General features: G+C 41.6%; 1 protein-coding gene across 1 annotated transcript in view; it reads left to right on the forward strand.

The window, feature by feature from the left end:
- Positions 1 to 24,161, forward strand: part of PLBD1 (phospholipase B domain containing 1) — a 38,118-nt gene extending 13,957 nt beyond the window's left edge. The window contains exons 4-11 of the mRNA XM_054631772.2: positions 1,284 to 1,422; positions 7,861 to 8,025; positions 9,188 to 9,332; positions 16,292 to 16,492; positions 16,603 to 16,743; positions 20,523 to 20,708; positions 22,354 to 22,460; positions 23,913 to 24,161. Of these exons, the coding sequence (XP_054487747.2) occupies positions 1,284 to 1,422; positions 7,861 to 8,025; positions 9,188 to 9,332; positions 16,292 to 16,492; positions 16,603 to 16,743; positions 20,523 to 20,708; positions 22,354 to 22,460; positions 23,913 to 24,080 (1,252 nt within the window). The 3' untranslated portion in view covers positions 24,081 to 24,161. The remainder of the gene's footprint in view (positions 1 to 1,283; positions 1,423 to 7,860; positions 8,026 to 9,187; positions 9,333 to 16,291; positions 16,493 to 16,602; positions 16,744 to 20,522; positions 20,709 to 22,353; positions 22,461 to 23,912) is intronic.
- Positions 24,162 to 24,936: the final 775 nt, after the last annotated feature.

Consider the following 24,936-nt stretch of genomic DNA (forward strand, 5'->3'; position numbering starts at 1 on the left):
AATGGTCACTTTTGGGGACTAATTTTTCCATATTTGGAAAATATGTCTTGCCCTTTCCATAAAAGGTTGAATATCTGACTGTTATTGGTGTGCATATATTAAGTTAATTAGTTTTAGCTTATCTAAAACATAGAACAAAGATTCTTAGTGCTCCCTTGCTATCATTTTTCAGCATTGCTGTGCTCCTCCTTATGAGAAAAATGGGATAGCTGCTGTATCAGTGTATATGTGTTTTTTCCTAGAATGACACGGCAAAGCAGCTGTATTCTCCAAGATGCATTGTTGGATGAAGGGGGGCAATACTAGGTGGCCTTGTATTGCTTTTCTATTGCCTCTTTCCTCAACTCCTGCATCACTGCTTTACTTTATAGCAGTTTTGTAATATGGATTGCTGTGTTGTCTTGGAAGTCCTTAGCCCTAGATGCTCTGACCATATCCCTATTTCCTTGGACATACTTCTTGCATCTTGTCATTTCAAGAAAGCTAACTTTGGTTGGTTTTCTCACCATATGTTGCTGGAAGAGTTTGCCTCCTTTACAGGTTTGTCCTCTCAATTTGCTACTTTACATAGTGCTGGATGGATAGATACAAGAGGATGGAAGAGGCTAGCATCCGATTCTCATTTCCTGGGGTTCTTTTGTGGCTCTTTTTGCACAGCAAAAGAGAGAATTCTGAGAGATCCTTACAATGTTGATGGCTCTTGCCCTAGGGTCTGTTCAGCTTGTGTTGCCTCATGCCCTAAACCTGAGTGATTTGGCTCTTGACTGGATCTGGCACAGGGTACAATAGTTTGGCCTCCCACCTGTTACTCAGAGGAGCAAAGACAGGGTTCTCAGGAAATGTTTGAGCACCACCAGCAGAAAGCTCAGAAAGGTTCATTGCACTTGAACCTGGGGGAGAGAAGGAGGCCCTTCAAATGTCAGTCTATTTTTATTCTTAAACAGACATTTAAAAGGGAATGTTTCATCCAACCTATCAAACACTTGTTTCCATTTACTGACTAAATCTGCTATAGCAAAATCCTCCACAAACACAAAGTTCAATTCCTTCTTTGACACTAAAATCTGGTAGAGGCACATGATTGTAGGGTATTTTGCTTAAGTCTGAACGTTTACACTTGGAGGATATAATGCTTATATCTGCAGGATTTCCAAAGCATGATTTGCCTCAGATCTTGAGTAAGACTGGACCATCTGGGTCATAATGTATTTGTCCCTTCCCTGCATTATCAATTATACTCTAAAACAACCCAAGAAAACCCCAACCTGTTTGTTCCTCTGCAGGAAGCAAGATCAATGGACAAGACAACAAATCAGAAATAATAAGGATGACCCATTTTGGAGGCATGCTGGCTATATTATTGAACAGTTGGATGGTCTGTACATGGGAGCCCTCGAGTGGGCTAAACTACATAAACTAACAGTAAGACTACTGCACATCTTTTTTAGTAGCTGGGGCTGGGATGTCAGTGGACAAACATGGGAGAAGGGGATCCACTTTTTAAAAATAAAAACCAGAAATAGGCTACTTAGTGGCAAGTATGTATTCTGCATGTCATTCTGCAAAATCTTTAGTGGCTGTTCAGTGTAGATAATGTGACTGAGCCCTTGGCCCATGTAACCACAGATTCCTCACAAGGGGCTTGGAACCCTGAGCACTCATGTGATGATTAAGTTGGGGGTGGCTTTTGTATCCATGTGAATGTTTGAAGGACTGACACTTCTAAAGTGCTTGTTGCTGTCACTTTACAATTGTTATTAAGCAAATGACCCTTTAGGTATACCTGCAACAGCATGAATTAAAGCTTTCGTTCTTTTTTCCAAGCATTAGATTTCAAATCCTAAAAGCCTTTCTATCTTGGAGTATGTTTTACTTTACTGAAATACTTCTCCTTTTCTGTCTTTTAAGTCTCAAAAATATATGGTTACAAAAGATGTGGTCTGTGTTGTGGCAAGTCAGAAGGGATAGATTTTGGGGTTTTGTTGGGTGGTGGTTTAGTTGGGTTTTTTGATGTTTTTTCGTCATTTGTTTTTCTTTAATTTCAATTAGAATTGAATTCCAGATCATCAGTTTGTATATAATAGCAGAGCTCCTTTAACTCCAGTAGAGATATGGCAATTATAATGCTGTCCTAAAGTCTAATATCTAATGGGTTTTTCAGTGTGAGAAGAAGGACTTGAGTAATTGTAGTTGACCTTCTTACCTCGGTTAATCATACCAAGAATTTTGAGAAGTTGGGAGCTCTGAATTGTAAACAATTGCATTTTAGTAAAATGTACATCTTTCTTGCATAGAAGTCACTCTGGGGCTTTCATGGATGGGGAGCCAGCTCAAACTGGAAAAAAAAAAAAAAGGTGTTTATAATAATAATCCATCCTGAGGGACCTGAGTTTGTAGGAGAAAACACTAGAAACGTTGACTTTTAGGAAAAGAACACATTAATATCCTTTCATAACTCCTGTATATGAAGAGCCCTGTCAAGCTCATCAGGTTTTTGGCTTTTTTGCTGCTTTAGAATCTTTTAGATTCATGTGAGGAGAAGGGAAAAGTGCTGGTTTGTGTCTGAGTTACTTCTTTGTGATAGGCATGTCCTGCCTGTAAAGTATGTTCCCTGATGCTTGCTTATTTAACTATGCACTAAAAAGCACTGACCTCTGAAGTGTTTGAATAATTTTTATCTTCTCTTTAGAGATCTCACTAGCATGTCTATATAAGAATGGTGCATTTGGTGAAAGTTCAGATGTGTGGTTCAGGCTGAAATATATGTGTCCTCCATTCTTGAATTATATGCATGAAATATTTTTTCTTTTCCTGGACATACTTGCAGCAATTGGTGGGATTTATTTTGACTCTTTTCCATGCCAGGCACAATTTTAGCTTTGGACTTTATCACCTATGTTGAGATGCATATACTTTTATTCCAAGCAAAAAATGTTCACTGTGTATGTATTTCTTACTTGAAATGGTGCTGCTGTTTCCTCTCTTTGCCACAGCCACTAAGTTAACGTGAGTCCTTCTCTTTGAGTACATTTTGGACAGCTGCTCTTGCAGCCAGGTCCTTAGGTTTTCTTGGCATCAGAATGATACCTGACATTCTGTAAAATATTCTGTAAAAGTACAGGGAGTTCATTTTGTTGGACACCATGATACTTTTCAAGTATACTTTTGAGAGATTAGGCTGCCACTGTGTGTGCATATTTATTGCTGTTAGGATGTCCTTAGGATGTCCAAGGAAACAGACCTTGAAGGCTGTTGCTGTGAGCTTACATGGGCAATAAAAACAGGTGCAGCTGCAAAGCTTCTGGCTGGTATTCTAGATTTGGCACATCCATTTACCTGAGAATCAGCTTGGCTTCTGTAAACTGTTGGCACTTAAAAGTCCCAACTAAACTCACAAACCAACCAAACAAGCAAAAACACCACCAGTATCTTCCTTATTCCTTGTGATTAAAGAAATCTACCATCCAAAGTGCAAATAAATTTACCTAGTAGATTACTTTTTTTCTTAAGTATTGTACTTTAGTTCTATTAACCCAATTGTTTTGGTTTTGGCTTTTTTTGGACAACAACTCCAGTAACAAATACTTTTCTGTTACTCAATTCTCAAAATAAAACAATCAAAGAAATTTCATAATGAAAGTCTCTGTAACAAATTCTGTATGTTTTAAAAATCAAATCTAATTCCTATAGCACATTTTCCTCAGTGCTTTGGAAGTCTCTTCTTACCTCTTTCCTTTAGTAGATACTATTTTATTTCATTAATAAAAGAATCCTTTCCATGTGTTTATTGTCTTTGAATTATCATCATCAGGAACAAGTCTATCTTTTGATGTCTAGTAGTTCAATAGTTTGAATTCATGGTGGTGATGAACATCAGAAATATTAAAAAATACCTCTTGTATGAATTGGGGCATTTTTATTTTCCTTTTTTTTTTACCCACACTCAAACAAAACAAAAGAAACCCCCTAAACCCCAAACAAACCAAACCAAAACTCAACATATGACAGTCTGTATTTTGTTGCCTGATGTTCTGATGTTCTACTTGCTGTTGGGAAAGCTCTGTGTACTTCTAAATTCAACATATTATTCTGCATATGTAGAGGAGAATTGTTCCCACTGGCTTAAGCTTATATAAGAGTAAATGCTGTAGAAGAAAGGCTAGGAAGGTTTTCCCCTTAACTCCCAAAATACCAGAGACGTGAGAAAGAGAAGGGGAAGAGGAGATAGTTTCAAGGTTCTTATGTTTCCCTGCAGCATGACTGTTCAGACATAGACAGGATGGTCTCCTGAGCCCTGGGAAGGTGTTTGGTTGACATGGATATGCTAAAAGAGATAAAGGGGATGAAGAAAAGCAACTGTGTATATGGAGTCTGTGAATTGTAACACTGGGCATTGGGCAGAGTTTTATAGAACTATTTCCTTTTCAGGAGAATGAAAACAAGCTGTTGCATCACTAATCTGCTTTTAATTTTTTAATTCTGTTTTCTGGTACTATGCATGGTAGTTTGAAACTAGAGCCAGATACTTCTTAAGTGAGAGCTGGGTTGTGTGCACACAAGTAACTCTGAAATGTTCTGTTTTTCTGCTCTCACCTAAAATTCAGATTGCTTTATTTGAATATTGTAGAACCATTGTGTCTGCCACAAGTAACTGAGCCTTACTGCAGAAAGAAAATCTGGGCTTTGAATGATTTGGTAGTAGCACTAGTATATATATTTTTTATTCTTTCTGAAGGAAATGCTTTGTATTGTTTTGTTCTAAACTTTGGGTTTTTGTTGCTTGGAGTCCTGAGGACTATTTTAGGTAGATTCTTCCATTAAGACCTGCATGAAGGCAATGTACATTGCAAACTTCTGTATTTTGAATTTGATATTTACAAGTATCATTAAGAGTGATGTCAAAATTTGAATACATCTCTATGTTAAAATGTTACATTATTCCATCTGGTTTAGCAACATTTTATATCCAGTAAACAAACCCAACCCTTTTGTCAGGACAATTTCTGAGGGAGGGGCACTGAAACAACATAAAGCCTTTTCATCTGCCTAATGCTCTTCCAACACTGTGATTCATCTTGGGCTTGTCTATGCAGGGATATTACTCTTGAATAAGGAGGTGTCAGAGTTTTAAATGCTAGAATGACTCCAGGATAGATCTCTATTTATACTTCCTTATTTTCTACTCAAAGTGCTCAGGCTTGACAAGTTACTGGAAAACAATTGTTACAGAATAACTTGCTTATTTTAATGTCCCATGTAACCAAGCCTTTAGGGCTGGTTCTCTCCTTTCTGCTGCCCTTTGTAAGTTTATTTCTTCCTTCCTTGGATGTAACTCAAACTCAAATTGATTTTTTGTTTTGCTGTTCAGGACAGCACCCTAGAGGAGACAGACAATCTAGCAAAAGGACTTTTGATGTGGCTTTACCACCTCTCTGCTTGTCAGTTTAGTTCATTCATTCTTCTTCGGGATCTAAATAATGTTTATAAGGAGTTTTTCTGACATTGCTGAATGAGATGGGAAAAAGTGATTACAAAAAATTGTAATATGCCCTCTATCATGCATTGTTATGATGCAGTTTTTTGGGTCTAATTCTTGCTAGTGGACACTGATTAACTCCTCATAGAGAAGATTTCTTCATATATCCTGGAAATCAGCTGTAGTTTTTCCAAAACTGGGACTCTCAGCTGTGTTGTGGCAGATGCTTAAGACCACTCCTGATGGGGTCTGCAGTGCAGATTCTTGTGTCTTCTGTTTGAATGCATTGTTTTACTGAGACTCCAGAGGAGCACAGTGCTTACGTGATGTCACATGAGACAGTCTTAAACACAAAACCAGGTTTATTCAAGGAGAGTAATGAATCTTTGGAAATAAACTAGAACAAAATTTTCTTGACCCTCAAAAGGGAGATGAAAACAGAACTCTAGGGGATGCTCAACAACCTAGTCCTCTTTTGCATCTCTGATATTTTGGCTGGCTTTGGCAGCTGGCAGCCTAATCTCACCCAGTGCCTTAGGAATTTGCATAACCTGTGCTTTGAGTGGGTCTTTCCTCCTGCTCTCTGGGCACCTTTCTATGCCTATTGTTCTGAAAGCTTCATTGCTTGGCACTTTTGTTCTAATTTGAATGGACTTCCTAATAGTTACAGAAGTTTTAATTTGTAGTGATGGTAAGAAAGCACAGAAATGTGAAACTTTTTAAAAATACACAGGCAATTCTGACCATTGCAGTATCAATGTAGCTACCTGTAGATATTACAGTGAAAGCAGCTTTTATGAAGGAGAATATGGAGTGGTAGCAAATGGGTGTCAAGTACAATTAAAATATCTTGATTGCTGGAGCAATCTCATGCAAGCCAGTTTGCTCCGTTCCTGGTGGTACTGTACAGTGATGCCTTTGTGAATCAGACATTGGAAAATGGCCTTTTCTTATTGTGTGGTGGGTTTTCAGTGCAGCTGGATAGGGGAAAATGGTGCTTAAACAGTGCCAAGTCTCTCTACATGGATTCCAATGAAGTAGAAGTTGTGACTGGTTTGTAACTGATTCATGCCTCTAAGTTGCTTAAACCATCCAAAGACACATCTCTTGATGTTGCTCCCTTGTTTGGATCCTTACAGCAAAACCATGATGAACTAAAGCGATGTAACACATGAAAGTTTGTTTTGGATTTCTCCCTCAAACTATAGCTGCTGTTGGGGCTTTCTGCCACGAATGGTTTTAATTGTCAGAATGGCTTATTTCTCTTGTCTGTAAACATTGTGGGATGGTCTCATTCCTTCCTATGGGATGCATGGACTGGAGTTTACATGATTTCTGGTTTTCCTGTTGGTTATTCTTTCTGCCGAAGCAGCAGATGGATAACACAGAATTCAGAATTCAATATTTTTATATTTAATATATTACATTCAATATAAAAAATATTCAGAATACGTTTATTCTGAATAAAAAGTAAATGAATTTGATGCTGTTTCATTTTTCCTTGTCCCCCTTTACTGGGGTTTGTAGAGAGGTCAGCTATATGGTTTAGTAACAGTGATTTATATTGCAAGTAATGTGCTTCTTTGCTAAATGATTATGTGGCATTATAAAATAACTGTTCACAGCACCACAGTGATGTGTGTTCTGACTTTTTTCTTAAGCCTTGCCTTAACAAAAGGCATGGTGAAAGCAAGAACAGGAAAGATTTAGAACACGGTATTTGAAGGTTGAGGTTAAACCGCTATTAAGCTCTTATTTTTGAAGAGGCAAAGTAAGAGGAGGTTCTAAAGAGCATGTTGCACAACCAGCTGTGTGTAGTTAACCCTGTTAACCCTGGCTACCTCCAACCATAAGGAGTTTTCTAAAGCACATAGCAGAGTGTCTTTTGACTGACTTTCCTTATTCAGCTATTTGATAGGTATTTATTATCATTTTTCCCCTCATTTGTTTCTTCCTCCTCAGTCCTGAGGATGTCTTAAATGGCAGTGTTTATAGAAGTCTGAGAGCTCCCAAGACCATTAGTGGAAGACACTTCAAAGACAACTAGATAAACAAAAAAATTAAATTTTATCTCAGTAAATCCATAACAGACTGATTGACATGCTGCTTGCAAACACACACTCAGGTTTCTTGAGTTACAGTTACATCTTCCTTTTTGCCTCAGAAATTGTAGCATTGGTAATGCCACTTACAAGGGCCAGGTCCTGAAAGCTTCCTCAGTGCCTGGTGCCATAGTGAGTGTGAGCATCTGGGCCTTGTCAGTAGGCGTTTCATAGACCATACGAGAGCTTCCTTCTGGAGCAAAAGAAAAATTCTAACCACTGAGGCTGTCTTGATGTTTTTCTGTCTCAAAGTGTTTTTTTGTCATCTTCTCCTTTATTCAGCCACTGAGCAACTTTGATGTCCAGTTTCTGAATGCAGTTGGAGACCTGTTGGACCTTATTCCTGCATTGTTTGATTATTCTCTACGAGGTGGACAATGCAATGTGGATTCAGGAGGCCATGGGAGATACCAGTGGGACATGGGACACTGCTCTGCACTGATCAAGGTGAGCACCAGAACTTAATCTCCAGTGACTGTGTTGGTTTGCAGTGTCATGAGTCTGCATTTCTGGGGTCTTCCCTGTTCATGTTGCATGTGCATAAAGAGATTTCTGTCAGTGATCAAGATGCGTATATACAGTTGTCATTTGTGCCTCTATAGGATTTTGAGTCCAGTTTTTCTCACTTGTGTTCAAGGGGAGGGAAAAGACCAAACTAAAACCACAGAGATGGATGTTGAAAAGCTGCTAGAACTGCTAGGGAATGAGGAACTACCAGGGAGGGAAGACTAAATGAGAATAATTCATTCACCTAGAGAAGTGAAGTCTGAAAAGGGATGTTGTGGGTGACTACAAATGCATTGGGCAAATAAGCAGGGGAAAAAAGGATTATTTAAACTAAAGGGTAGTGTTAACATAAAAACAAATGGATGCAAGTGGCTGATGTTTTCTGTTAACAGTGATACCTTTGAATGGCTTTTCAGTAGGAGCGATGACAGAAAAAAACCCCACAGTTTTAATATAAGTGACTGATGCATCATGTTGGCAATTACATTTTTCAGTTAAAATTGTTAAGAAGATTTAATCAGCATCCAGAGAGTCAATGTATCGCAGAGCAACAATATTCACCTTAAATTGAGAAACGTGAACTAAAGTATTTGCTTACAGTAAGAGGTTTCTGAGCTAACAACAAATCGTAGAACCAGGGAAGTATTTTGAATATATGTACTATCAACATATATATTTACCTTTTCAAATTAAATTTACTTGCATTTCTTTCTGTACTTCACTTCAAAATGAGCCAGAGGAATTCTCACAGAAATGGCATGTTTTAAATTGATGTCAGATATGTTTGAAAATATGTGATTTGAATGTGTGAATAGAAATATGCCAAATGAAACTGGAGGAAAACCTATACCATGTGATGCAGGTATCCCAAATAACCCCACGATGTTTTATTTTGAAAACAACACATAGGCAAGAATTGTTTCTATAGGTTTCAGAAATTTCATTTAGTACACAGCTAAAAGCACAAGAATCTGCTCTTTCTTCAATAATGCAATTAATCAAACTACTTAAAACAAGTAGTTCTCCCAGTTTCTATCAAGTAGAAAACATGCAGAATATCATGAGGTCTGAAATTATTAATCTTTCTGCTTCTGTTTTCCAGGTTCTACCAGGATATGAGAATATATATTTTGCCCATTCCAGCTGGTTTACTTATGCAGCCACACTGAGAATATATAAGCATTGGAACTTCAATATAGTTGATCCATATACCAGCACCGGCCGTGTCTCATTCAGTAGTTACCCAGGTAAAGTCAAGAAAACCAAAAATATGTAGATATTCAATTTAGCATGGACCACCTTACTGTCTTGTAGCTGTCCTGGCTGTGAAAAGGATGGTAACTCAACAAGCACTGGCTTCAATCCACCTTAGAACTTATAGCCACCAAGAGAACAAAATGCCAGCTTGAATTTTCTGTCTTGAACATGATATTGTTGTCATTGTCTTTTGTTGTTGATTAATCACCTTTAGTGTTCTGAATAGTACTGGTTAAATATTTTACCTCTGGCACAAACATGCTGCTTTGAATTCTGCTTGTGTAGTCTGCAGTCATCTCAAGTGCTGAACTCTTCACCATGCCTGTAGCATTTGCATGTTTGGTAACGACAATTTTGAGTGCTTCTGTTTACCACTGTGACGTGACTCCTACTGCAATGGGATTATTACTGAGTATCAAACACTTGCTGTTTGAAAGTGTATCGGCTTCTTTGGTCTTGAGTTCAGGAGCCTTCAGTTGTTTTGTTGTTTTTTGGGTTTTTTTCCCTTTCCCCCCACATCTTCCTTTTCCACCTTCTCTATAAGCTGTTGCAGAAGAGAGTATGTTTTAATGCTTATTTGGTACGTTAGTAATATAGCCAGCCAAAATATTTAGAAAAATATTCTTTTGGGAAGATTAGACCAAATGTTAGAAATTGCCAGCAAGTAATGTTTGAGGAGCATAATATGTGCTCTTGGTAGTACCGAATAGCACCAAGAAATGGGAGTGTGAAAAACCGAAGCAAATCTGTAACTCCCTCTTAGAGCTGACACTGCGTAAAGTTTTAGAGGTGAAATTTCAAGTTCAAAATACCTAAACAGTCAAAAATTTTCATAAAACATTTTAAATGAAGTAAGTACCATAGCAGAGTCTCTCATTCTCCTGAAATTTTGTTGGCTAATGATTTCAAAATGTGCTTTGTGGAGTAATGGTGCTTTACTGTAAGGGCAAGGGTTCTTCATGGCAGGGTCTCCTGAGACTGCGTCTGGGAGAATGTTTTGAAAAGCAGTTGCAGTCATTTCACATTGAAAAAAAGACTTTTTCTGTGAGGGTCTGACCCTCCTCAGGAATGCAGCATTTTCTGACAACTGAGATTTTTAATTTGAGGAAGGGAGTAGGGGTAGTTTGAATGTCTCTTGAGTGCACAGCCTTTGAAGAGCTTGGGTTATCTGTGATTGCCTTGGAGGAATTTCACTTGCTTGTTGCAAGGAATTTTGCCAAGCCTGTGTAATTTGGTTGAAAGCAAAGGTTTCTGAGCTCTGTTCATCACGTAAATGTTCATGAGGTTATTCTGGCTCTCATATCTCTCAGCTGAAATACTGATGATAGCACTACCCTTGACAAGAATGTGGCTCTGTTTAGCAACTGTTGTATGCTGCATTGTGCTGCAGATTCAAAATTGGGGATCATGATCAGCCACACAGAGCATTTATTATTTTAATTTTAGTGGATGCCTGTGGTGATGTCTTTCAGTTGTCCCCTTTTGTGGATTCTTTGTATAAGGAAATAAAAATATTATGGTTTTATGAGACTGGCAAAGCATAGTGTGTGGCAGGATACCTGAAAATCAGCTACTGCTTTGCTGAAATGGTTGGTTTCAGTATAGGACACGAAACAACACAAGCGCATACACTGCTGCTCTCAAGGTGAAGAAAAGGGAAAGTTTGTTTTCTGACTCCAACACTTACAGTTTTCCAAAAGTGACAGTGGATTGGAGGGGGAAAGTGCCACCTCTCCAATGACACTGGACAAACCTATGGTCCATCAAATTTCTCTTCTTCCATAAAAGAATGCAAAACAATAAGTTATTTACAGGAAGTGTGTGAGAAAGTTTGCTACAAGAATGTAAACATCAGAAGGCTTAGAAAATCTTAAAAAATCAGGTCGACAGTTGGGGGTCTGTTCATTGGTATACAAAATCCCAGTGTGCTTCCCTGAGAGGGCTGAGGTCTGCAGAGGTGGCTGATTTTAAAGCCTCCTATTGCCATGTGGACTCTGGCATAGTGGTGTGGGAAGGTGTACTTCTACCAACAAGATGAGTGAGAGCTGTTGCAAAGCATAGTTCCCATGGCTACAGTGAAGTTAGAGAGGCCTGTGGTATGCACAGGGTGCTCACTGATTGCACCATGCTATCACAAGCACTAGGCAAGCATGGTCCATTGGCTGCAGCAAATTGCATTAGCTGTGGGTGTAGTTCACAGAGCTGCAGTTTTCCATGGCATGAGTAAGCACTGGCCTAATAATGCTCCAGGGACATCACGTAGGAAGGAGGCAACTGCCAAATTCCTCTGCTCCATGTTATGATGAGAGATATTTTCAGAGCATCTGACTCTGGAATCTGCAGCTCCTGGCCATGGTTCAGCCTGACAATTGTAATGTCTACTTGCATAAATGTTCTGGCTTTTAGTCTCTGTCCTGATAGACATAAGAACCAGTAAGAAAGGCCTACCTAGTAATCTCACCTGAACAGTAACATGATCCTATGGACATAGAACTTTTAACTTCTGGAGGAAACAGAGAGCACTAAAAGACAGGTGCCCTTCTAGGCCTTCAGTGACACTTAACTGAGTTATTCAAAGATTGTTGTCATCCAGTAAGATAGGATATAGAGTAAAATTATGCTGCTGTCCAAAAGGTGTGTCAGAAAATGTTAAGGGATCATTTGTCTTCTGAGAAGGAATATGCCAAATCCATGATTTCTCCTGGGGTCACAGAATAAAATTATCTATATTATTTCTTTATTTACTGAATTTCAAAAGACAGGCTACTAGATTGCAAAAATTAGTATTAGCTGTGACTCAGTTTAGAGGTTCTGAGGCTACTGACTAACCATGATTTGTGTTAGGGTGTGCATTGTGGTGCAGCTGGAGGGCCTTGCACTTCTTCGCTCATGTTGTGAGTGAGCAGGTAGGAGGACAGGCAGGAGTTAGAGTCCATCCCAGCTTCCCCAGCAGTTACCAGTGTTCTGCCACCAAGTTCAAATGTCCATTGTTAACAGCATATCTTCTCTGCTGCTTTCTCCCTTTCAGAGCAGCAGTAGTCCTGCAGAGGCACAGTCAAGTGGGAATTAATGGGAGTTGTAATCTCTGTTTTTGCAGAATGATTTCTGTACTTGCTGCTCATTTCCACACTAACTCACCTGAATTCTCACTTGAACTCTGCTCATAGTCTTTGTCTGCAAAGCTGCACGTAAGACAGTTCTGTGAACCTTTGGAAAGGAGGAATGTCTCTGAACTGAAAGCTTGAGCTTCATTGTCTTCTTCAAGCTCTGGACACGAGTACTTCCTGTGGCTTGTGAATCAATGCATAGCAGAGAGAACTGAAATTGTACAGAGAATGTTACTGTTCCTCACAAATGTTGAATGAAGCTGTGCTCCTGTGAGGGAGTAAGGAAGTGATAGAGACAAGGTAGGTTCTATGTTTTGTGCCACATATCCAGTGGTGGATCAGACAGGAACCTGCACTTCTCCTCCCTCTGTGCCCCTTTCCCTCCTCACCTCTGGTCAGTTCTTTACACTGCCCATTGAGGCATTCAAAGAAATGAGCCAAACTAACTGATAAAATTTATGATTTTCTTTGGATAGCAGGGGGGTTGCAGCTTCCAGGATTTTCATCCATTTGGATGGAGCTCTTTTGGACTCCATTTAAAAGCAGGAATGTGCCATTTTGACTAAGCACTCTGGTTTAGATAGTGAACTACCTTCTCTGTGTTGAGACACGATCTTTTAAAGTATGTTAATTTGATTTTAGCAGCTTAAACAAAACAGCTGAAGAAGAACAGTTGAAGACTTTTACTTCCACCTCTCCTCCTCTGGTCCATTATTGGGATCTTTCTGGGTTGAGCTAGGTGGTGATGTGGGAGTAAGATGGCACAAGTTGTCTTGATGGGTGACTATACACGTCATATACATATCTGTCTATCTATCTATCTATCTATCCATGCTAAGGCAGGAGAGAGAGGTAGTTTGTGTCCCTTGCTTTGAAGCAATCTGGTGTTAATGCAGCATAATCCTTCCCCACAGCTTGAGGAAGAGCTGGGAGGAGCAAACCATGGAAAAGATGGTAGCCTTTGTTCTCAGGACTACCTTGCTCATGAGATATTCCCAGACCATTTCCTGCTTCCTCCAGCATCTGTTTAAAACCTGGAGGGAAGCAAAGGAAGGTATGGTGAGCTTTGGAGATGAGACCAGAGCTGTAGTGTGGTGTGTGCCATTTCTTAGTGCCTAGAAGAGGTGTGCAAGTGGAAGGGAGGCAGCTGATGGGTGTTCAGTCTTGACATGAGAAGCAGCTGCTGATTTTCTGCTAATCCAGAGAATACCTTTATGTTCCCATATTCAAGTGTGTTTATACACTAGAGCATTGGGCATCTCAGCTAGGAGCTACTCCCAGCCCTGAGAGATGGGCTAGACCTCATAGCTTTGACTTCCAGCCTGTAAAGCTGACCCTTGCTACACTTGAAAGAGCACAGTGACCTTTTAAAACATCAAAAAAGCTGATGCTGTGTGGTTCAGAAAGCAGCAGTCTACCTCTTTCAGAACAATAGTACCCCAGAACATGCTGCCACCCACATGCTCTTTGATGTGCTGACTTTCTGTGCTTTACTTAGCTGATTAATGTCATGGTGAGTGAAACTCCATGTTCTGGAAACTTCCGTTTTCCAGTGGCATTTGGAAATGGAATCTAAATGGATCAGATCCAGAATATGCAATCAGAAGTACTTTTGCTTGTTTCTCTGTAGAGTTGTCAGGTTCATTGGAGGGAGGGGTTAAAAAAAACCCCCAAAACAATGAAACAAAACAAATTTGATTGAGTATTCCTAACAGAAATGGGAAGTGGGTTTGCAGAGATGGTTTTACAGGAAAAATATAGAAGAAGCATACAGTGAGATAACACCTTCATATACCACAGATTCTCATACACACTTAGAAGAATGGCTCAAGAGGACATCAAACATCTGCTGATATCTCTAGACTTCTCTACCCAGGTTTTATTTTTCTGGATGTCTTTACCATGGGTAACCTGTTGCTTGTGTTTTAGCTTCCCTTTGTTTCAGTTGATTCAGTGCCTATGCCTTAAATCAAAATGCCATCTTGGAATTATTAAGTTAGTAATGGTGTATCATGGAGGGCATGTTGTGTTATAAAACATTTCAGGATAAAACTTGGTAAATACTAAGGCCCAGAAGGAAATCCCCTTCTTTTCAGTTTAGCTGAGCTTTGCAGTTTATTTGAATTACAGAGTTCAACCTTCAGTTCATTCAGCATCTTTCCTTGTGTTAGCACTTGTTTTGAGTCAAGTTTTTCTGTTCTATCTCAGCTGTTGATTGAAATTGAAGAGAGAAATTACTTAGTTTGTTTTGAAGTAGGACACTGGGCATTGTCATCCACAGGAATTGATGCTCAATTCACATCACAATTGTTTCAACAATTTCAATTACTGCCTGTGTTTGGGCAAGCACCACTTGACTTGTTATGCAGCAGGTTATTATTGCTAGAGTATCCCAAGTCTGTGTATAAAATAGACTGGCAGAGCCAAGTTTAGGATGTTTCTCATTTCCTTACTTATTTGAGGGAGATCTCTGCTGATAATGTACATAATGTACTGCCTCTCTCTCCATGAGTAATACCAGATGCCAGGGTGCTCAGTCTATTCTATACTGATATTTTTTTAGAGAACAGATGTCCACACAGTGTATGTTCCTGGATCTGTTCTAATTTGAGAACTTGCTTCTTTAAAGAAATTTTGCTGAACTAGAGCCCTTAAAGATTACTTTTGCTTGAAGGTGGTCTGCCTTTTGATAAAAGCCCAGGAGTAGGAGGCAAAGCTGGGTTGTCTCACTTGCTGTCATAGGTTGGTGACCTTTGCAGATTGTGTTAATAAAGTTTGCTGTGGAAGATTTCATAGAGGAGCTCAACTATTATGGTGTAACACAGCATTTTAGCATTTTGTACTCTTTGAAGATGGATGCTATTAAAAACTTCTTAACAAGAGTTTAGGCTCTGTATGACTTCCCCATGACCAGCTTGGTTAACAACCTTTCTTCCCCAGCCTGGCAGCCATGTCTCTGCTGAGTAATCTAAAGGCCAAGTTATTTCTGCTGTACAAGTAATCCCCATACTATCCAAGGCATATAGCTGACCTTTGCAGCTCTGTATGCCACCTCCTGGCAAAGGGTTTGCAACTGGACCTAGCACTTCTGTTGGCATGTAACCTGGAAGGCAATCCTGCCCACAGATCCATCACTGTATTGACTTTGCAGAGCTGGCAGGAATAAAAAACCCCCGTGACAATATGTCAGGAAGATGAGTAGGTAGAGCTTCTCCTCATATACAGGATGTGGTTTATGATTTAAGAGATGCCCGTGTCTTGAGATGCTTTTAAGAATACTTAGGAAAAGATTAAACTAGAAGGAGGATTTTTCTGCTTGATTTAATACAGAAGGAGTTAATTAAGGGGATTAATTCAAATTAATTAAATGAATTTATGTTGTCTTTACAGAGTAAAAATCTAAAACTGATACTGGTTGATGAAAGTGTTTTTGTGGAGTTTGTACTTTGCTTTGGTTTTCATTGATGAATTTTTATATTTTTTTAGTTCACTTCTTTGTTAGAAACAAACACTTGACAGGCATTTAGGGTATGTAATCCTTAGCATAAGGCATAGGTTGACTTATGGAGAAGCTTCCAGGCTTGGCATACAAACACAAAGCAAATGTTTTAGACAAAGAATTAGGTGTCTTGAAATCGTGACAGTTTCTCATTTCAAACTGTGTTGACAGGTGGGCCCAAAGCCCTTGCAGAAGTTACTACCTCATCTTTAATCTTTGTACAGTTTCAGTTCACACACACACGCATGGACTCATCCATATCCTCATCACTTATCTCTGTTTTGTTTTATGAGTATGTCAAAGGTTCACAAAGATAACAGGTTTTGTGTTACTGCTTTTTAAGGCTTTTTGGTGTCCCTGGATGACTTTTACATACTGGGCAGCGGCTTGGTAATGTTGCAGACTACCAACAGTGTTTATAATGAAACCCTCATTAAGCAAGTGGTGCCTGAATCCTTGCTAGCTTGGCAGAGGGTCCGCATTGCCAACATGATGGCAAATGATGGCAAAACTTGGGCAGAGACCTTCTCCAAGTGCAACTCTGGTAAGTACACCTGTATGTGCATCTTAGGAAAAAAGATGTGTTCCTTCTACCTCTTGTGCTTGTTTCCTTCCCTTGGCAGGACATGTAACTCTCTCTGTTCTCGTACCCAGGAACCTACAACAATCAGTACATGGTTCTAGACCTGAAGAAGGTCAAGCTGCAGAGGAGCCTTGATGAGGGTGCATTGTACATTGTCGAGCAGATCCCAACCCTTGTGGAGTATTCTGATCAAACAAATGTTCTCCGGAAAGGTAATAGCTCCTATAGTAGTTATTGGCTTAGGAAAACCATCTCTTTATGCTGACTGAGAATTGTGTTTTGTACCAGGGAAGGGTTTGTTGAACACCAGTCCTGAGTTTAAAGTAAGGAAGCTTAGTGTGAGCAACCCTCAGCTTTGTGTGAGCATCCCTCTGCATCTGGGTGAATTGCAATCTATTCATTTATCTGGTATGCTGTGGCAGCAATGCAGTAAACATCTGTGTCTCCTAGAAGCAGAGGAGGGAAAAATAGACTTTATCTCTTTGCTTATCTGCATCCTTGCCTTTTTTCTGGTATTATTTTGCCCTTTTGTAGAGACCAATGAGGGAATATGTGAGATCTGTTTGGGGCAGTACTAAATAACTGTGATGCTGTGGGCTACTCAAAATGATTGTTGAGTGGGTCACCCTGCAAGAAGATGAATCTTTGAATACCAAAGAAGTTCTACGTTAAATTAATCTCCTGAACTTTTCTGGATCTCTGTTTTCTGATAAATATTTGCTTTTTAAAAGGTTCTTTAATTCCCTAGCAAGACTAGCAAGAACTTGACGGAAAACAAACAAAAATCTTGGTCAATCAGAACATTCACTGTCAGGTTTCATTTCAAGTGTTTACTAGACACTTACAACATCAACAAAAAGCCTGAACCTTAAGTGTGTCTGGTGCTTTGTGCTCCTTCCCCTAATCACATGCTGAGGGGATAAATTGATGAATTGCTCATCATCAAAATGATGGGAAATTTGTCTATGTTAGCAGCTGGGCTTGGTTCTCTTTGAAATTTTTCCTTGTGTCTAGCTTCTTGGAACGTTCTGGCTTATTCCAGGCACTGCCACATTGTCAGTCTCTTTTGTCTTCCTTTACCTTGGGCTTCTCAATGCTGTGTTGTGCGTGGGATGCAGACAAAGAAGCTGACAGAGACCCTCTAGCTCTGGCACTGGAAACATTGCAGCCCCAGCATGGCAGTGCTATACCTGTGCAGAGAGGCCAGGCTTGGCAGATACCTTGAGTTCCTTTTCAGCAATGATTTTGGAGCAGCTGTGTAGCATTCTCTGTAGGACTCAGCCCAACTCCTGGGCTTGGGCACACAGTGACCATTTCTTCCCTCAGAGATGTTGTAGCTGCTCTGTTCTCAAAGGTGGCAGCATGTATTAGTAGTTACACATTACCTACAGAAGTTACACTTCATACCTACAGTATGTCTTTTCCCAGATATCTAAGTGTACCTTGTGCATACTGGATAATAGAGCAGTCAGTCTCTGGGAATTTAAACATTAGGAGGACAGCCTTCAATGCACAGGGTGAGCTAAGCCCTGCCAAAGTGCAGTTTTGGAGACCTCAGCTGCTGTAAGCAGCAGATCTGAACTCCTCCATGCCATGCAGGACACCAGGCAAGTCCCATCAAGGCCCCTGCCCTGTTCCCAGGTGCTTGGAGCAGCTCAGGTGAAGGAGGTTTATTTTTCTCAAGACCACTGCTGGCTTAAAGCCTTTGTAGAATAGCTGACCCTGGCAAGCTCCATCATTGCCATGTAGCAGGTGTCCCAAGATAATGCACTTTGGGCACGCTAGTTTGGTCAGGGTGAGTTTGCCATCAGCATCTGCTTTTTAAGTCTCTTTGAAGCAAAAACCTAGAAACAACAGAGAATGAGAATTGAAATCTCAGGTTAACAAAAGCAAGTATTGCTGTAGTAAACATTGTACTGAGGAAAAATGAAGCATTTCCTTATGCAGGTTTGAAAATTGAAAGATTTTTTTTTTTTTTATGGCTTCTGTTGTTTTTGTAGGGCAGTGCAGATGAGTTCTCACTACCAGGAATCTCTTACGTTGCCCTTTCCAGGCAAAGATGTCCGGGTGCTTTCTGTATATTGACAAAGAAAGCTCAGAAATCCTTTAGAGAAGGTGAGGGAGGGCAACACTGTCTGAAGAGAAGGAGTAGGTCACAGGAATAGGCTGCACTTCATTTTTCTTGATGATGAATGAGTAATATATCAAAATCAACACATCAGAGCAAAGCCTGGGATCTGAGTGTCTTCTGCCATATGTGCAATATTCTTATTGCTCTGTCTCTCCATGTTGCTGATACCTTTTGCTCTCTTAAGTGCAGAGGAGGAAAGCATTTTGATTCAGGGATTTTTTGCTGTCTTCATGTCATCCCTTCCTTTCAACTTTGCAGTTTCTCTTGACTTGTTTTTTGTCACTGTGCACCCTGCCAGGTTTCACTGGCTTATAGCAGCCCTTGGGTAAAGCCTGGCTTAGGTTGTCTGCTGCACTCTTTGCATGGGATTTGCAGTCTTGCAGAGCCTGAGACACAGAAGAGCTCTTGCTAGAGGAGAACTTTAATAGCTTTCTCTGTTTTAGCAATTTTAACAAGTTTTTCCAGGTGGGAGAAAGAGGTCATCTGTACACACTGTGTTCATGTGAGACAGCAGCAACTTTTTGAATCACAGCTAAACCTTACTGGTTTGGAAACTGATGTATCCGTGTCCTCGGGCCTGCGTCGTTACAGGCTGGCAAGTTGCTCATTTCTGGAGGACGCCTGTATTACAACACAGCCTGTACACAACCTGTTTCCTTCAGGTAGGCTCTAGGTCACGTAAGCAAATGCCAGCAGACAGGAATACCCTGTCTTCCCTATCCTAGGCAGGACCCAAGCTGGTGAGGCCTCCACTCAGACAGTGCTCCACTGCTTATGCTGTCTGCATATCCTTCAGTTTGTATTTGTGTGTATTGCTCCCAGTGAGTTCCAGTTGATTTTCTTGAGCATCTTACACCAGACTCCTCACACTATGCTGGGCTGATTTTAATATGTAGAGGCCTGCATTTACCAGTGCCCAGATAGTAAATCTCTAAACCAAATCCTAATGTGTGTGATTTGAGAATGAACAACAAGGGAATGTTAGTGCTTTGGAGACAACTTGAAAGTGTGCTACTCTTGGGCCTAGCTCATGTTATATACTTGCTGCCTAAACAATAGAAAAAATTTAAATGTTAAGGTATAGTTATCTATTTTTATATATTCTAGGACTTCCTGTACCCAGATTCTGACCTGGAAGGTCTCCTGGCTCTTTACAAGAGCTTTCCACAGCGGTCTTCTTTCAGGCAGTTTTGTGCAGGATTGCTTTTGGAAAAGTTAGAGCAAGGCTCTGCTCTGCTGATCACTTCTTAACCTTCAAAGGCATCTACTGCCAAATGTGCAGCAATCCCCCCTCTTTCTTTATAGCTATGTGCAACCCCCACTGCACAAAGCATGTGTGTGCTGACCTGCCTCCTGTTCACGCTGAGTGTCTGTGGTCTCCATGTGTTTGTGTGTGTCAGTCCCTCCCTGACATCTCAGCATGGTGTGTTCTGCTTTGGTGAGATGGGAAGGGGGCAAAACCAGAGTGACTTCAGGCCTCTCACTGTGAAGTTTGTGGAGGTAAATGATTTTGCAGTCCTTTAAGGTTCAGCAGGGAAACCTCTGCCAGAGGGCTGTGGCCATGCTGCATGTTCAGGCTCCTGCAAGTCTGATCTCAGCTGTTTTGCAGGATGAGTCCTGAGGCTGGAAGTTTGGGGGCGGGTTGCCTGGGTACGCAGTCTCCGGTGATGTTACGCTGGGAGTCAGCCCTGGTCATGCCAGTGACTGTTGCCTTAGTGTGTTCAAACCAGTTTTCTGTGTTGTTCCTCGACATGCTGCTGAGGCAATAGAACATGGAAAATTAATTCTTTTCTTTTCTGATACAAGCAAGAGCATCCAGCTTTTCCAAGTGATTAACAGATTGGGATTTGTCTCTGACAGGTTACTGGCCTTCATACAATATCCCTTTCCATGAAAAGATTTACAATCTCAGTGGGTATGCATCATACGTTGTCAAGTATGGCATGGATTTCTCCTATGACCTTGCTCCAAGAGCCAAAATCTTCCGTCGAGACCAGGGCAAGGTGACCAACTTGGAAAGCATGAAGTACATCATGAGATACAACAGTAAGACACCTGTTTGTGTGCTGTGGAGCTGATCTTAATAAGCAAAGTTACTTTATGTCTTGGATTATAGTGGTAAGCTGCAGCCTCACATACAGATCAGTTATATTGTCCTAAATGCAGAGTACACACAAGGCAAAAAGGTAACACAAGCTTACTTTGGAGGTAGGAAACTGGGCTAAAGTTGCTCTATCAAGAGCAAGGCCCCTTGGGCTTGTTATTTGACTTTTCCAGAAAGCTTCTGACTCCAAGAGAGTACTCCAAGAGACCTCATGGACTGTTGTCACCTAAATACATCTACAGCCTGTCAATCTGGAAAACCTTAAATCCTAAGCAACAGTTAGATGTGATCAGACCAGAGAATTTAGTGTAAAACTTGAGGTCTTTTTCCATGTGCAGGCAAATGGTCTTTTACAGATGGGATAGAGTTAATTTTCTTAGTGGTTAATACAGTACTGTGTTTTGGATTTAGTATGAGAATAATGTTGATAGTTCTATTATTTTAACTCCAGTGTTTTAGTTGTTGGTAAGTCAAGGACTTTTCAGTTTCCCATGCTCTGCCAGCAAGCAGGTGCACAAGAAGCTGGCAGAGCAAGGCCAGTACATCTGACCTGAAGTGGCCAAAGGGATATTCCATACCATTGAACCTCATACTTATTGTGTAAACTGTGGGAATTGGCTGGAAGGGGCTGATCCCTGCTCAGGGATGGGCATTGCATTGGTCAGCAGGTGGTGAGCAATTGTATTGTGAATTACTTCTTTCTCTAAGGGTTTTTTTCTCTTGCCCTCCCTCTCCTTTTTAATTTTTATTATTAACAATTCACTTATTGAAACTGTTGTTATCTCAACCCATGGTTTTTATTTTTTTCCAATTCTTCTCCCCATCCCGTGAGGGGTGAGGCTTGGAGGGATGTGGATGAGCAGTTGTGTGGTACTTAGTTGCCAGCAGGGGTTGAACCAGGACAGTAGATAATGCTCTGTTGTTTTTTCCTGACAGGGCTCTCCTTAACTGGATTAAACCCAGCTTAATTAACTTCTGGCTAAGCCCATCTCAGACTACTGATAGCTTTAGATGCTATATTTTTATTCCCAATTATAGGGAGCTTGCTGATTAATGAACTTGAGGTTTGGGAGGCGTCTCCCAGGGTGGGGTGTCATTCCTGTCTGGGCTGTGAGTAGATGCTGAGCTCACCACCTTCCCCTCCTGGCTTGCAGTTACTGCAGTAGGTGTTCAAAGGTTTTGCTTCTTTACACTTATTTTAATCCAGAACAGGAAAACAAAGGCTCTCATTTCCCCCTCTCTCTCTCCCCACCCCCCAACCTGCCACTTCCCTTTCTCTTCTGCTTTTCTCTCCTGACAAAGTTTCTACAAGCTTTTGTCATGTAGAATTTCATCAGGTGGAATTGCAGACACTTGTGGTTAGAGGTTGGCAATGGTGCCCCTTGGTTGCAGAACTAGCTGTATGGTCTTGAATTAGGAGCTTGTCTACTTAATGTCCTGTGGCTGGTACCTAGGGAGAAGCACAAAAGCAATGTGACAGAGTGCAGTTACCCAGTTTTTAGTGGCTCCAGTACGTGGCATCAGCTTTTTGTGAGGGGGCTAACTTTTTTTCTTTTCTTCTGCTCTTCCCACCACATTTCACTCCAGACTATCAGCATGATCCTTATGCTGAACACAATCCTTGCAACACCATTTGCTGTCGGGAAGACCTGAATCCTTCTATACCAGTGCCTGCAGGCTGCTATGACACGAAGGTAAATTACCTCAATTCCAATATCTGCTGAATGTTGGCTGCAGCCTGGCCAACATGGCCAGGCATGTCTGTTCCCTCTTTTCATGCTGTCCCAGTGCTTGGGCACCTCCTCAGATGGGAATTCTCTGCAGAGTCTCATTTCCTGTCCCTGACATCAGTCCTGGCACAGTGACACAGGATACAGGGGGAGATGTATGAAACAACTTAATCCATGGGAGCTTGTGGCATTCAGGGGTTAAACTCCAAATCCTTACAGCAGGAAATGAGTCTTCAGCTCACTCAGGGAAGGAGACTGTGGTACAGCCTCAGCCTCCTGTTCATTAGAACTCTGTGGGTGCCTCCCAGAGCCCACAGGAAAGGGGTTGCAGTCTCACTTTAGGTTTACATTTACAAAAGCCTGGCTCTCTAGTAAGCCACCCCGCTCTGGGGCTCCACCTCTCTGCAAAACTGCTTTCTGAAAAGTTTGGTGAAGATCACTTTGCATTTTAGGGGTATGTGGGAAAATCCTTAGACCCACTGTCCTGGAGAAAACAGCATGCATCTTAGGCAGGTTATATGATTTTCACCCTGAAGAGCAATGCCCAAGTAAGCAGCTGTGCTGAAAAGTTGTTCAGTGTTTTATCCTGTGGGGTCCAGCTTGCTGCATTTCTGGATTACGAGTTTGGTTGCTAGGATGGAACTGGGGGGGCCTATTTTAATATCTCCATTGCTGTGTCCAGCCAGCTGTGTGTTGCAGTGGACAGTAGTGGGAGATTCCCAGAGCTGGGTAATACAAGAGGAATGTAGAAAATGGCTTTGTAGAGGGGTCTGGTAAGGGAGTGGTCAATGCCTGCTGCAGTGCCTTAGCCAGCACAGTTAGGCAAGGGGAATGGGCTGGGCTGGAGGTGGAATGGGGGACTTAAGAGGGGCATTGCAAGAAATGACCCAGAGCACAGGCCAAACCTGTTCTAGTTATAAACCCTACCAACACATTTAGTGTCTGAGTTCTGGAAGATGGAGGAGGCTTGGGACCTCTTTGGAGACTATGAAGGAGCAGTGCAGAGCCTGGGTAGCAATATTTATTCTGCTGCCTTTCTCCATTCCCGACTTGCCCTGACATGCCCCGGGGATGGCCCAGGTGCTCAACATGCAGCAGAGCTTAGTGCAGACCCCTCATCCGCCTGCTGCAGCCCCATAAAATCAGGGAGGCTTGGCCTGAGGGCAGATGCTCTGGCTCTTTCAGCCTGGCAAGGGCAAGTGTGGGCTTGTGGTTTGCTGGTGTCCTTCAGCACTGGCTGCTGCATGACTGGAGGTGCCTCTGCGCAGGGGAGGAATTGCTACCTGTGCGTGTTTCCCTCTGCTCTCTTCCCTCACCTTATAATCAAATCTCCCAGAGCTGTTCCTGCTGGCTGGGATGGGGATGTGCCAAGCCTCACGCTGCCCTTTTGCCCAGGGTTCCTGTCCTTTGTTCCAGGTGTCGGATTTCCGCCTGGCTGCAGCATTCACGGCCTCGGCCATCAATGGCCCTCCAGTGCAGGGCGGCCTCCCGGTCTTCAGCTGGAGACGCTTCAACCGCACGCGGCACCAGGGCCTGCCCGAGTCGTACAACTTCGGTTTTGTCACCATGAGGCCCATCCTGTAAAACCAGCGCCAGCGTCCACAAGTGGATTTTTTTTTTAATGGAAATTTTATTTCTTGTGTAATAAATCGACCTGGATGTCCACATCCCTGTGCCTTATACCTGCCTTCCCATGTCTGCCTGCTGGGCACTTTGTACTGATATTGGCTGCTTCTCTGCAGCCCAAAGCAAGTTCCTTTCTTCTGAGCTGTTTGAGTGGCCCTTCCTCTGACTGGGATTGATGAGAAGCAGGTGGCAGAGCTTTCTGTTGATCTGAGCCATCATCACAGCTGTTCCCAGAGCAGGAGTGAGGAGCAATGCCACCAGTGAGAGTGATCTGTTTCTAGCAGCTGGGCCAAACCAGGTGGCTGCTTTGGGCCGTGATGGCCTTACCTCAGTGCTGGCTTGATGTCTGCCTTTTCTCTGAGTAGTGTGCTGCAAGTTGCTTCCCATCAAGCGTGTATTCTCCATGGCAGATCTGTACAGGATGTGACTTTTAGTGGCACTGTCAAAACTTCCTTTGTGTGGCCAGAGCAGCACAGGCTGCAAAAGAAGGTGAAGGGAAACGGCCTGATGCTTTAGAAATGCCTCCGCCCCAGGCTGCAGGGACAAAAATGTGATGCAATGGATCTCTTACAAGGGATCTCTCTTGGAATGGATCAGCCCATGCAGTTGCTCAGTGCCATCTTTGTCTGCTCTCTCAGCTGTGGCAGGGGAATGTGACAGTGAGATGGCTGTGAGGGCCAGGGCTACTCTTAGCCTCTTAGCTACCTGTGTTTACACCAAGGAGTCGAGTCACTAGGCTGTTTTGTGCTAGATGTTCTATGTGTAATTAAATAAAACAAACAGCTCTTTCCTCATGTCCTTGATGGTCCAAGCT

Source organism: Agelaius phoeniceus, chromosome 5 (assembly GCF_051311805.1).
Source record: "Agelaius phoeniceus isolate bAgePho1 chromosome 5, bAgePho1.hap1, whole genome shotgun sequence".
In the NCBI taxonomy this organism is placed as follows: domain Eukaryota; kingdom Metazoa; phylum Chordata; class Aves; order Passeriformes; family Icteridae; genus Agelaius; species Agelaius phoeniceus.